A 14,436-nucleotide genomic window follows, 5' to 3' on the forward strand; every position below is an offset into this window, starting at 1 on the left:
CTGTGGGTTGGTCTCTTCCTCCAGCTAGCTCGGATCTTCATTCAGCTTCTCTCCTTGACTACAACTATTCAAATATTCTGTCCGAGTAATGTCTTAGTTTAGCAAGTTGGAGATCGTGTGTGTAGACTTCCCCTCTAAGGATATTTGAAAGAATACTAGGCTTCACAAACCCTTAGGGCAACCCCAATGGGGGAATATATTTTAGGGGCTCTTAAATTGTTTATTCATATATTTTGTAGTTTGAGATGATTAAGAACTTTGGTTTTGTTAATTAAAAGTTTCTCTCTAATGGTAGGTTCTTATTTTGAGTCTCTTAATTTAATTTTTTTTTTTGAAAATAAAAAGTTTAAATAAGAATATGAAATTATTGCATTTGAGATATATGTTTATAAAATTATTGTATTTCATAAAATTTTAAACATATGAAACATTAAAACATAATAAAAAAGATGTAAAATTCATAAAAAAAAAAAAAAAATGCTTAATTGTATTCTCCAAATTTTGCAATGAAGAATCAAAAGGGCTCTACAATGAAGGTGAAAGTTAGTTAGTCGCATTGTTTTGTTTGCAATCTTGAAACATTGTTTCCATAATAACTTGTAGGTGTGGCTGGTAATGGAACAGAGACTTCGGCTATTGAACTTGCCGATATGTCTGATGATAATAGGCCTCTCGCTTCATCGATCCACCGTGGAAATTCAGCATCGGGTATGGCTGGATCATACATCTTTTAAACAACGGAAGCTCTTTTAGCTTCCAGTTCTCAGTTTTTTGTGTGTTTCCTTTCATATTATTCCTCAGGACAATCTGTATCTCCGACTTAATCCGGGTCTTAATTCTGTTGTGGAAAAGTATGTCGCTGTTGTGGAACCCCGACCAGCGAGCGTGCCATTTGTAAAGAAGAACAGAACAGAACCATGTTATAAAACGATTCACTAAACTATTCACAATAAGTGTTTAACTATTACAACTACCTACCAAGCATTTGTGTTTAAGTGTCACAAACAAAACTATCAACGACAACAACAAAGCAAGACTTCAAGTTAAAATTCTCACAACACAACACCTGAAATTCTCACAACACAACACAACACAACACAACAGCCAAGTTGAAAGACATCACAACACAACACAACACAACACCTAAAATTCTCACAACACAACAAGAACAAAGACATCAAATCAACAGTATCTCCGACAAATCTTTATGTGAATAACTCAAAAACAACAACATTGATTGTAAAAAGAGACACACACTAACCTGTTTCTCTCTTGCTTTATAAACATGGCAAAACTTTAATAGAGCTGAAGCCGATTACAAACACCAAACCACATAAACAAGATCAACAAACACAAGAGAAGCCAATTACATAACATAGGGAGCTGAAGCCGATTACATAATAGAACAAACTAAACCCAATTAAGGAACCTAATACAAACACCAAAACGATTACATAATAGAGCTGAAGCCACAATCATATAGCAAGAACCCTAAAATTTCGAACAACCAACCCTAAACCCAAATTTACCAACAAAATCCAAACAACCTAATCCCTCCTAACTTATCGCGAATACATCCTACTAAACAGAGATACTTACCCTCAGATTCCGATTGCTTCAACCTCATCCGAATGAATCGATTCGCCTCCCCATATTAAATCCTCTCCGATTCGGATCTCCTCCGACCCAATCGCCTTTGATTCCATAGCATAAACAGGACATTCTCCTTCTTTTTATCAATAGACTTCGATCGAGAGAGAAACTGCGAGAGAGAGAGATGAAACAAAGAAAAAAGTGGGTTCTGTCGAAACAATTTTTTTCTTTCTTCTATTTTTTTTGTTCCACCAATGAGCACTTGACACGTACCACCTCTTAGCCCATAAACGAGTCTCCAATATAAGAGGCTCTCTTGCATTTTTTTGTTTAATCTGATTTATTTATTTTTTTCTTCAGCACTAAAACTCCTCTTAGAACCCTGCGTTAGGGATAACCTTATGATTCTTTGACATGATATCCTCTGGTTAGGTTTGGTTTCATGTTAATAAATTTGGGAGCATTGTTAAAAATATCATTTTTAATAAATATTTTGAAAATGCCCACTCCCTAAAACAAAAAATGTTCCTAAAATCTAGTTCTACATGAATACGTTTGTAAGCTAAGACCATCAACAATGATGGTTGCTTACACAGAAATTTTATTAAAAACTAATAAATTAATACAAAACAAAAAAGAGAATGAGAGAGAAAGTTGTTCAAAGTCTTTAGTTTAGAAACATTCCTCAATTATTTTCTCACTTGTCAGCTTCTTATTAATTACATATTAAAATATAATTTTATTTTTTGAAAAACGGTGAAGACTCTCCTATTAATGTTGATGCTCTAAGTATACAAATCTACATTGATATGTGTGAAACCTCTTATAAATACTTTATAAATATTATCTAAAATTTTTGTAAACCTTATAATATCTTATTAATAATAATACCTTATATACTTTATGAAATTTTATAGATACTTGAACTGAGTAATGAGTAATAGTTACCAGAAGTACCTTACAAATATTATTAATAATTTAAACATTTTCAGATTTATTGACAAATAATTTTTAAATGGAAAATTGAAAGAGAAAATTTTTTAATGTTGGTTAAGTTTCATGTTGTTGAATTTTTGTAATTCCACCAAAGAAAATTTCATTAATAACATTTCCAATTAAATATATATATATATATATATTTCATTTATATATATATATATATATATATTTTTTTCAACCAAACATTTATAAATTAGAAAAGTACTCCAAGATTGGTGGCCCAAACAGGAGGATAAGAGTTTACAAAAGTAGATTCAGAAATTAAAAATCTTGAAGAACGAGCAAGGCAATTTGCCCTTGCGTTGAGGTCTCGTGGGATCCTGACTAGGGTGAATGAAGGGTATGAAGTTTTGAGTAAAGAGAAGTCCTCCAGCAACATCGAAAAAGCGGGCCAATCATCCGATGTCTGCACCATCGCAACTAGCTTTACACAGTCCGTCTCAAAAGCCTGACAAACAACACCCGCCGCCAGTAAAGACTCCATAGCCCAAATCAGAGCTTGCAATTCTGCATGTAAGGGGGTAAGTCCTCTTCTGTGACTTCGGGCTCCCAGTAGAAGCGTAGAGTGTTCTCCAGTGCAACACCACCAGCCCAGACCCTGAAAAGGGTCCGTACCTTTCCACGAATCATCAACCTGACAACGGGGAAAGGAGCCCCTTTCCTCCAATATAGGTGGATGAGGAGAAGAACTCCCCGAATAAAACTTGGCCTCAGCCCACAATAACTTATCATTAGTTGCTTGATCCAAAATTCCAGTTGGCTCCATCTCAACTCCCTGGAAAACCTTTTTGTTTCTAAAAAGGAAATTGTGTAGTACTATTTAAAAGAATTAATGAGCTACGCGGAAATACATCATATGTATATAATAAACATGAAAATAATGACTTTTATCCAAAACTCAATCAAATCAAAACTTGAACCAAAATAAAATTTGGATCTTATTTGGACATGGTTTGCTAAATATTAAAGTTTTAGCAGACATAAATGTAAATAGTTTACACAACAAAATTTCTGATAGTAACGAAGTCAATTTACAATATACCTACTAGATGATGAATCATGATTTCATATAAATTTTCACATAATCAATGACTAAAAAAATTCCATTTGGAAAAAAATATTGTAAACTATGAAAAGAAAAATCTTACATCAAATTAAGTTTTTATTTTAATATTTTTTGATATTATGTTGGATTTATTGATATTCGGGATAAACGACCAAAATCAACCCCAACTATTTGCCAAATTTTTTTTTAAACATAGATTTCAATACACTGCAAATAGCAACTCGAACCATGTTAAAATTCAAGTTTATTACCTGAACTATATAAAATGTTATCAATTACGGTGTTAAGTCGGAGTTTTAACATTGCTGAGTCAAATGATTTGCCACTGACTAAAACGAGGTTGTTTTAGTCATTTTTGGATGTGTTTTGGTTGCTACTAAATGACTAAAATTATTAAATCATAAAATCACCAATATGTAAAACTGTAAAAGTTGAGGATTTTAAAATCTTATTATATAAAGTTAGGTTTTGAAAGTTAGACATTAACATGATCGTAACATGTGTCAATTATATTGATAAGATTTTGACACATGTTTTTTTTTATTTTCTAAAAATATATTTTAAATCTATTACAATAAAACCACTATAAATTAATAATGTCGGGACCAAGATATTTTATTAATTTATAGTGATATTTTATAATTGTTTAATTTTAAAAAATTATCAGTTGAGACAATTTTACCTAAATAAGATTAGACTTTTGATTGTTACAAATTTTATGGTTTTGAAATTGAATTTGTAATATTTAAAAACATTATTGACAAGAAATTACAAATACTATAAACAAATTCACTTTTACACATGACATAAATAAATTCAAATTTATGATAAACAATATCAATTATTGTATTTTAATAGTCTATAAAACTATCAAAATGAAAATGATGCATATTTAGCAATTGAAAACTTAAAAGAAAATTAGCTATTTTTATGACATGTTATAGAGTATTTTACATTATTATAATTTAAAAATACAACATAACAATTTTTTTATAGATGAGATTTAGGAGAAAATTCAAAATCTTAAAGCATACATTATTATATCTATATATATATATATATATATATATTTATGTAAAATTATGTGATTATTAATTAATGATATTATTGGGACCATATGTTACATGGAAGTTTCAAAAAAATTATTATCTTATTTTCTTATCAAATTTTGTTATTTTTAACATTGGCCCGACTTGGGACCAACAAAATTTATTAATTTATAGTGTTTATTAAACTATAAAGTATTAATTTGTAGAGGTTTTATTGTATGTTGTAGTAGTTTTGGATTATTTATATTAGGTTCTATTTTTGTATATCTTAATTATCTAAGACTTATATGCTATCGTGTTTATAGTTTCCAAATTTTTATTTTTATTATGTTAACTTAATTTTTTTTCGATTTCTCAATTTTTATTGGGTTGGTTATAAACTCATTGAAATCGTGTAGATATTGTTTTTCCCAGTTTTTCATCCAAAAATATCTTTTGAGTTAACAATTTTAATGGCGTAACACCCCAGTTTCAAAAATATGGTGGTGTCGGTGAAGAGATTTTAAATAATCAATTTAACCCCCTAATTTATTAAACTGCACTTATCTTTTCAGTCAAATGTCCTGATAGAACTTCACATCTACAATTAAGTGTGCTTATGCTAGAGTAGTTTCACGATGAGTGACCTTCTAGAAATTGATTGTCGAAAATGAACGAGAACAAGGAAAGATTATGTGGTGACTTTTATAGAGTCGGTAAACAAGTTTTTAAGAACTCCCAAATGTAGCAAACCAGCCGTCGGATATGAGTGGGTCTATGGCTGCCCACTAAAAGAAATAAACCTATGGCCAAGAATAGACATGGGCTTACAAAGAAGTGACGGTCAAGGCGTTACAAATGGTTAAAGAAATTATGTCACAAAACAATTTTAGTGTTTATGGGAATTCTGTCAAAGTAAAAGAAATTTAAGAGACATAAAATTAATTTAATTTGTTCATAGATACACTTTATTGGTGGTGATAAAAAGTATATTTTAAGAGTAAAATAATTTTGGATGTAAGAACATATTTTAATGCTAAAATATAGAGTAAAATTGTATGTGAATGCTAATAAGATAACGTTTTGATGAATTGTTTGCATGTAAGTGTGAATAAGCTTGAAAGGTTTTTGAAATTTGGCAATAAATATATTTGTAAGGAGAATGTTTGGCAAAAGTTTTGGTGGCTGATAATTAATTAGAGTTTATTGTAATAATTGTTATAATAAATTTTAAAATCTAAAAAAAATAGTGTATTGAGTAAAAACAAATTTCACTTTTTCTCTAACTAAAAATATTTATATTTATTTCTAAAAATTAATTTTTAACAACAAACTGTTCATATATTATTTTAAAATTTAATTTTGTTAAACAATTTGAAAACTGCACGTATGGTCCTAATCTAGTTTATAATTTTATATATATGAAAAAGGTTGAGGAGCTTTTTATTGTTTTTAGGAAAGTAAGCTTATTTTTCATTTTTTATCTATTTTCCTTAACATTTTAAAAAAATAAAAATAAATGAAAATAAACATGTGGTCGGCTGTTTAACAGCGCAACGAAGCTGATTTGACTCTGAGAAAACAAATATATATATATATATATATATTCTTTTCTTTTTTCCAGTTTTGATTTTTCTTTGTGTTAGTCAATATTTGACGTCTGAAACAACAATATCAACATAACAATTTTGATGCCAAAACATTTCTTTCGTACGAACTTGCCCAATTGTGCCAGCAAGCAAACCACAACTGCTTCTTCTCCTCATCCTGTTTATTTTGGTAGTCCAAGAATTTTACGTTCATAAAACAGACCGGACCGGATCTTTTGCTTTTCCTTCCATGTTCCAATCTTCCATTTTCTTTTTAATCTGTAGTAAACGCCGTTAATTTTTTTGTTTCTTGGTGACAACGACATGTCAACCTTTCTGGTTTGCTGGCAGCAACACCTACCTTTGTCATCATGTCTGTATCTTAGTTTTCTCCAAAAAAGTTTTGTATAGCTATATCTTCTTCTTCTATGGAGAAGAAGCTGATTCCGTTGTTCTTTGTGGTGATTCTGTTCACAAATCTAACAAAAGCCACCGTTAGGGTTCAGATTTGTCCTAGAGGATCTGCAAAAGATTATATCCTAGGGTTTCGAGATAGATCAGCTTCATACCGTTCTGGTTCTGTCACCGAGGTAATTACAGAACCACTTATTTATCTATCTCTTGCTTTCTTGATCCTTGATGTGAGAGTTTGTGATTTATGTTATTCTTGTTTCCGAAGGGGGATGATCGGTGGTTACAAGTGGCTTCTGATATGATTGATAAAAACAAGTGTGACTATGTGGCTTTACTCTTCTATGCATCTTGGTGTCCTTTCTCGAGATTACTTAGACCAAGCTTTGATCTCATCTCTTTGCTGTATTCATCGATTCCTCACTTTGCAATTGAGGAATCATCAGTTAAATCAAGGTGGGTTTCATTTAAAAAGGACAAATTTTGTTTATTTTGATCTAGCAACTTCATTGTTTGATGCTCTTATTTGTGTGGTTCCAGTACCCTTTCGAAATATGGAGTTCATGGGTTTCCTACTATCATCCTTATGAATTCAACAATGCTTGTAGCTTACCGGGGATCCCGAACACTAGATTCTCTTGTTACCTTCTACAGTGATGTTACTGGTAAGGCATTTTGAGTTGTTATATCTTTGTGTCCATTTTGAAATGAAGAAGCATCTGGAAAGTATACTTCAGTGTTGTTGTGGTTGGTATTGTACTCATTGTTAATGGTTGTGTATAGTCTCTTTAAGATTGCAGCTGATGAGACTAACCAGGAAGCATTCATGGATGTAGGAATTGAAAAGCTGGATGAAACTTGGGTTGAGAAAAACATGTTAGTTCCTCATTTTCACACGGAGCCTGAGAATTGCCCTTTCCCATGGGCAAGGAGATCACCGGAGAATCTGCTTCGTCAAGAGACTTATCTGACTCTTGCCACAGTGTTCGTCTTGTTAAGATTGCTACACTTGATATCACCCACAATGGTTATGCTAGCCAAATTCACTTGGGGACGGGTTACTATGAACATGAGACCGCAAAACCTCTTAGAGCATACAGCTGCCCTGTATCTCAAAGAACCTTGCATGAGTAGCAATTTGCAGGAAGGAGCTATGAATGCTAGAGCATGGGCTTCCAAGTCATTAGCCTCTGTCTCAATCGGGGAACCAAGCTCCTCAAACAGAAATGTTTCAGCTTCACAGTGACTTTATTGGATAGCCTTTTTCAAGGATTTAACCTTCTTGTGTAATAAGACACAACAGTTCCTCTGGACAATGAGGGGATTAGATTCATAGCTTACCATTTGTAGCTAAGTGTAAAATGCTATCAGATTACAACACTGTAGCCTAATTTATTATACAAAAACTGATACTAAAACCACTTGAGCTGTCTCTCGAATAGAGTGAACCAGAAAGAGCAGTGAACACTCTTACTGTCGTTTCAGGATTGGTCCATCTGCAGCATATCTGCATACTTATAAAGCTTTTCGTTAAACACAACCTGTGGATCTTTACTAACCAAGACACCATTCTCATTGTAACCATCCTTCAAAAACACAGTCCAATTCATCTCAGTGCCAGCCAAGTAAAAAGTAGTAGGCTGCTTCTTCAACATCTGATAAGTCTGTCTAGTCAAACTAAACTCATCTTTAAACTCCACAATGTGATGAATCGAAGCTCTTTTCTCCAACGTCAAGTTCAAGAACTCGTGCACAACCCCAACACGATACTTCTCCGCTTCTAAAGTCCACACATCAAGCTTCCAACCATCCGAATACGGCGAAACCAGAGGAAACGTATTCAACAGATTAAGTTTCCTCGTATCCTTCTCTTCCAACTCCAATTCTTTCCCATGTTTCACCGGAAACTTAAACGCTCTTTTCGCCTTATCTTCGTCAACCATAAACTGTCTCTCGAGCTCACTAACCGCAAGATTCGTGTCCCAATTCACCAACTCAAGCACCCTATTCCCATCTTTACCCGTAACAACGCGAAAGTACTCAGGATACTTCGCAACTCTGTCTCTAAAGTCCTCAGGAATCCCAAAAATCAAACGAGTCTGATGAATTTTACTCAGCAAGATTCGTTTGTCTTTTGTCATCATTAACAGCTTACGAACACGATTAACTCTATCTAACTCCATTGAATCCATTAAACTTTTCTCTTCATCTAACAAACCTTCCATAAACTCAGTAAACCCTAACCAAATCTTCCCATCGCTATGTCTATACGTTTGTAAGATCAGAGGATGTTTAGGGATGAATCGAGTCACCTTACGGCCTCGCGGGAACCCGAGCTCACGGTAGAGCTTTCCGGCGTCATCTAGCCGGAGAATTCGATCCGGCTGCTTCGATATGAACTCTTTGGAACGGATTAGGAATCGGAGATGTGCGTCGCGTGAGACGAGTGATTCGAAATGTGGGATCTTGGTTGATTCGTGTTGGACTGGTTTTGTTATGGCGGATTCTGGTTTTTTGCGTTTTTTTTTGAATTTGTCAGGTGTTTTTGTGATGAGAAATGAGGTTGAGAAAGGTAAGGTTCTGAGATTAGGGTTTTGATTTGGGGAAGAAGATGAGATTTGAGATTTTAGGGTTCTTGTGAAGAGACGAAGCCAAGCCATTGAGGGTTTACAATTATTACTCAGGGTTTAAGATTAGTGTGATAGCTGAGTTATATAAATGGGTGCCAAAGCGGGAAAGAGTTTATTGGGCTTTAGTGTTGGGCCTTAAGATTTAATACGATGACAATTTTTCTAAAGTGACCAAGAAAGGTACCAGAGTTGTTAGAAATTAAAATGTGACAAAAATAGAAATTCACTGAAACTAGTTCTTTTATTGGAAGCAGCAAGCAAAGAAAAAGAAAAGGTCAATTTGCATATCTTCATGAAATTTTTAAAATTTAACAAAAACTAGTAAACTGATTATATCTTATTATATAAAAGTCTAAACATATATTTTTAACTAACACGGTTTCAATATTTTCTTACTAGTTTTTAAATTTTAATCAAATATGACTTTTAATTCACCAAACATGTTTAATCCCACAATCAATTTACATTATAGTTTTTATAAAAATCTAGCGGTTGGGCTTGATCAGACAATCAATTTGCATTATTATAGGTAATGTATCAAACTGATCTTGTCAATTTTGTAATCAAATATAATAATTTTTTTTTATTTTCTTGTTTGTAATTCACCAAGTATATTGTCCATAAATTAAAGAGTTCCTTAATCATTTAATACTTTATATAAAGTAGAACAATACATTAAACTTTAAATAGCACTCTGAGATTGGTGATTGTTATGGATTCTTTTTTGAAGTTAAATATTAAAAAAAAAAAAAAAAATATCAATGAGTTCAAAAAGGATCCAACTCTATCTCAATGAGTTCACTAATCTCAGAGTGTTCCTCCAGTGTCCTTCGTATTTCCTCCGGTACCAGCACCAAGAGACGACGTAACTCGTCATCGAAGTGGTCCTCGTCTTAAAGACTTTTTTTTTTTGTCAAACTCTCAAAGACTTTAAGGCATCAACATACTTCAATGGCTTCACACAAAAAGGTCAAATTGTGTTTAATCTTTTACCTTGGTTCAGATAAATATCACCTTTGCGGATTCGTAAACAATGACCATCAAAAATCCCTAAATGACTAGACAATCATTTAAGTTTCCTCTCATGCGACAGACAACTATTCCACATTCTTCTTCTCATACACTACAGAATATAGTTTATATAGCTACCAAAAATATTGTAGCTATTGATATATTTTTGTCACAATTTTATGTTTGCTACAATTTAGTTTCAAAAAAAAATTTGCGCCTATAGGATTGAAGCAAATTAAGCGTTGTAACAAATCGTAACAAATTTGCTACAAATTTGTTACAAATAAAACAGTATCAAATTGCTTTAAATTTGTTTCACTATCCTTGTAGCAGTTAGCTACAAATTCTCACAATAATATATGTCACAAATAGTTACATGTAACTACATTTTACTTGTAACTCATATAGCTACAAAAAATAACAAACAAAGATGTAACAAATAGATACACCCTGCTACTAGCTCTCTATAATTAATATTTTTATTAATTATTTTAAAATTATGAATAATGTTTTACTTTTGGAATGTAATTATATTAAAATATAAATACTATATTTATTATTATGAAACCATCATTTAAAAAAAAAACTGTATTACAAAATAAAATTAAAAACATAATTAAAAATAAGAATACTCCTAAAAAACATAATAAAAAAAAAGTAGATGAACACACTATCCTTCCCTGCAGCAGTTTTGAATCTCCTAAAAAACATCCCCTGATGGCATGTCATTGGGTATGCATCTCCTGATTCATCATGTAAAATTGGTCGTGAATTAGTTCCAACGGCAGCAATTCTATGGGCTAAGGCTTCTAGAGGCACAACTAGCCAAATGCATGATTCCTTTATGCATATACTTCCTGATATTACCATTCATTACCAAATATATCTAAGAGACTTTAGTTTCATATGTATTTACTTTGGACAGGATGAAGGGAACATACCAGTTAATGGGTCTTATAACTGCACCTCCACCAGTGGAAACAACAACATCATACATCGAAGAGAGTTTCTTTAGTGCATCGGTCTACAAAGACAGAAATAATTTTAGCTGGCAATACATTATTATGAATCACACTAAACAAAGAGTTTGAAACAAGAACCACAAAACTAACCTCCTTTTCTCTAAACAAACTCTCTCCATGATGCTCAAATATCTCTGCCACAGAAGTTCCATTCATCGCCTGCTCAATCAAAGTGTCGCTGACACATCCAGAAAACTTATAAAAGATTACTCTTCTGCAGCCAAGTTTTGTATTAATACAACACCCTGAAACATATAGCCAAAAATGCATATCAGTTAAAAACGACATGACTACAAGGATCAATGAACCATGGAGAGTGAATCCAACAGGTGCATAGCTAAGTATCTTGTAGAGAGTCCAACCCTAAGAAGAAGAGTAACAATCATTACATCAATTTTGATAAAATCAAACCCATAAAAGGAGCAAGCTTTGCAGAAAGCTAAGAATCAATTAATCACAAGAGTTAGCGGGAAAAAAAAACTAAAGCTTACTTGCCAATAGTCATGAATGATCGATGGATAAAAGCTTCATAACCGCAACTGAACCGGCGGCGAGATCTATGGCTGCATTAATTTCTCGACTCATCAACCGATCGTTTTCTCTATCTTCTCCATCTCCTTCATCTTCTTTTCGTTCTTCTTCTAGATCGAAATTAAAACTTCCACATCGATTGCTTCTCTGTCTTCAATGATCGAGCCAACAACGATCAAACTCCCCCCGCCCCCTCTGTAATTAATCGTCTCTGATTCTAAAAAAATTGTAACATAGAAACCCCAAATTTTGCTAACATCATAAATCCCAATTAAGAGAACCCTAATTTCGATCACATCAAATCCCAATTCAAATTACCCTTATCCATCACGATATATAGAGGAAATCACATAGATCATACCAGAATCTCTGTTTTTCACAAATCAAGCCAGCTTCGAATTAATCTGTTTTGCGTGAGAGATAGAGAGAGGACGAAGAAAGGAGAGGAAATCAGATTCTCCTTCAGCAACCATCACCGGAAACGAAACGAAACGAAAGTTTTTTCACCTAGATCGAAATAGAGGAGAGGGTAGAGGATAAGTTTTTTTACTTAGGAGGGGTATTTTTAAAATCTTTGTTATTCGATCGAGAATTAAAAAAAATCTAATAAAATATTTTGTTATTCAACTAAAATTTTTAGAAAATCCTTTAAAATAATTCAGAATTCTTTGTTATTCAATCAATAATTTATAAATCCAACTTTAAATCTTTTGTTATTCAAAATATCACAATTTTTTCTAGAATGTTAGTTTAAATGTTTCTAGAAGATTTTTTCTGTTTGTTTTTAGTTAAAAATACTCCTCTCAAAATCATACCCTTTGAAGTAGAATTTTGAAAGATTTCATTTTAAATAAAAAACACAGTCATGAACTTCGGCACTCTCCGCAGATCATCAACCACCTTTTCCACAGGTGAACCTGAAGCTCTCTCTCTTTTCTCCATATGTGTCCTTTTCCACAGGTGACACTGTAGAAGGTGAAATGAAAATTTTAAAAAATGAATTAATGCCCTCGACAAATGAAAGGAGCTGAAAACTTTTGGGCAACAAGGGTCAGCAAATGATGTACGACCCTCAACCCATCGTCTCTTATTACAATTCTCCATTAACGTATCATGTTGCTCCCTCCTTTCCTCGTTTCCTCTCATAATTGGTGCCTCTCATAACGTCTCTCTCTTTTTGTTTTTGTTTTTTTTTTGAAAAATATGTGAATTTCTTTAAACTGAAAGTTTGCATAAGTTACAAAAAGCATGATGCAAAGACTGTCTCTTGCCAAAAAAAATTAAAAACAAGAGAGCGTCTAAAAATTTAATACGAGAATAGGAATCCCTAAGCATACTTTAACCAGATCCCCAATGAGTCCTTGAACTGCTTCCTCCTTTGTATGCCGAGAATGACGTCTCTGACTTGTCGATCAAGTCCTTGAATATATTTTTTTTTTGTAAAATATTTCAAAATCACACAAAATTTAATTAGAAAATCTCAAAGAATCTCGTAGAATCACATTTCATTTTCTAAAAAAGAAAAATAAAAAATCTAAAACACAATCAAATCTCCTAAACATCTCCTAAATCTTTCAAAATTCTAAAAATATTAAAATCTTACCAAATCCTTTAAAATATAACTTGAATACCCCCTCTTAGTATTTCTCAGAATCGACCTTCACTAAATATTTAACGTCATTTATAATTTTTTTGATACTAACTAAATATTTGACATCATTTACTAAGTGATGCTAAGATTAATACAAATGATACTAACCAAAAATAAATGATGCTAAAATTTAATAATCATATCATTTAATAAAACGATGCTAAATATATCTAACTATCATAATTATTGTGTAACAATTTGTATTATTTGTTACAATAATAAATAGTAACAACCTTAAAAGAATTTAAAATTAAAAGTATTTCTATGGTATAATTTGTGAAAATAATTAGTAACTAATTATTACAAATTTTGTTAGAATATATTGTTTGTGAGTATATTTGTTACAAAAACATTGTTAAATTTTAGTAACAATTTACCATAAAATATATTTGTAGCTAAATTGTCACTATATCCTACAAAATGCTACAAATTTGCTACAAAATAATCTATCTTAACATTTTTTAAGTACATTTTTGTACCATCCTCTTTTATCTTTGTATGCAAACAAGTCTCAATTAAATTCTCTACAATCCTTACAACCAAACACAATCATTTCCTTATTTGATAATATTAATTTCCTAAAATATATCTATCTAATTTAAATCAATATGTTAAATTAAAATATAATTCTCTTTTCATTTTTATTTAATCTTATATTTAATTATTTTAATTACTATTTAATACATAAAGTTGATAAAATTTTAGATTTTTTCCAGCATATAATGTGATTTGAATTATTATAAACAGATATATGTTAAAAATTATCTTAGGATATTTGTAACCAAACAAGTATATCCACATATAGAGCTCGAAATACATTTTTGGAGTACAATAGGATGCCATCACTTTTTGCCAACTTTGGGTCGGTGTTTAACTAAAATTATAACCGATTCAATTATCCGGAT

General features: G+C 31.8%; 3 protein-coding genes and 1 long non-coding RNA gene across 10 annotated transcripts; 1 reads left to right on the forward strand and 3 right to left on the reverse strand.

Annotated features, from left to right (window-relative positions):
* Positions 1-383: 383 nt before the first annotated feature.
* LOC109125863 (uncharacterized) lies at positions 384-1,864 on the reverse strand. Of its 3 annotated transcripts, XR_015564600.1 has the most exons (3): positions 1,600-1,802; positions 1,262-1,305; positions 384-859 (listed from the first exon to the last, which is right to left on the reverse strand). It is a non-coding gene; the product is annotated as an uncharacterized LOC109125863 (long non-coding RNA). The 3 variants fall into 3 exon arrangements; XR_015564599.1 differs by lacking the exon at positions 1,262-1,305 and having other exon boundaries at positions 1,600-1,864; XR_015564598.1 differs by lacking the exon at positions 1,600-1,802 and having other exon boundaries at positions 1,262-1,396.
* A 4,431-nt stretch (positions 1,865-6,295) lies between these two features.
* Positions 6,296-8,107, forward strand: LOC104707205 (5'-adenylylsulfate reductase-like 6). The gene is made up of 4 exons (XM_010423505.3): positions 6,296-6,865; positions 6,955-7,142; positions 7,227-7,351; positions 7,523-8,107. The coding sequence occupies exons 1-4, from the start codon at positions 6,704-6,706 to the stop codon at positions 7,930-7,932; spliced, it is 885 nt and encodes a 294-aa protein (XP_010421807.1). The 5' UTR covers positions 6,296-6,703; the 3' UTR covers positions 7,933-8,107.
* On the reverse strand, positions 7,996-9,369 carry LOC104707206 (protein WHAT'S THIS FACTOR 1 homolog, chloroplastic-like). Its single transcript, XM_010423506.3, has one exon. It carries the CDS (start codon positions 9,344-9,346, stop codon positions 8,168-8,170), a length of 1,179 nt encoding a protein of 392 aa, XP_010421808.1. The 5' UTR covers positions 9,347-9,369; the 3' UTR covers positions 7,996-8,167.
* A 1,510-nt stretch (positions 9,370-10,879) lies between these two features.
* LOC104707208 (shikimate kinase 1, chloroplastic) lies at positions 10,880-12,441 on the reverse strand. Of its 5 annotated transcripts, none has more exons than XM_087460375.1 (5): positions 12,242-12,425; positions 11,845-12,097; positions 11,440-11,594; positions 11,269-11,351; positions 10,880-11,184 (listed from the first exon to the last, which is right to left on the reverse strand). In XM_087460375.1, exons 2-5 carry the CDS (start codon positions 11,852-11,854, stop codon positions 11,121-11,123), a joined length of 312 nt encoding a protein of 103 aa, XP_087316501.1. In that variant the 5' UTR covers positions 11,855-12,097; positions 12,242-12,425; the 3' UTR covers positions 10,880-11,120. The 5 variants fall into 5 exon arrangements, with proteins under 5 accessions (XP_087316501.1, XP_087316503.1, XP_087316502.1 ...); XM_087460377.1 differs by having other exon boundaries at positions 10,880-11,070; positions 11,845-12,075; positions 12,242-12,418; XM_087460376.1 differs by having other exon boundaries at positions 11,845-12,075; positions 12,242-12,418.
* Between the last annotated feature and the right edge of the window lie 1,995 nt (positions 12,442-14,436).

This window comes from Camelina sativa, chromosome 8, assembly GCF_030686135.1.
Source record: "Camelina sativa cultivar CO46 ecotype springtype chromosome 8, ASM3068613v1".
In the NCBI taxonomy this organism is placed as follows: Eukaryota; Viridiplantae; Streptophyta; class Magnoliopsida; order Brassicales; family Brassicaceae; genus Camelina; species Camelina sativa.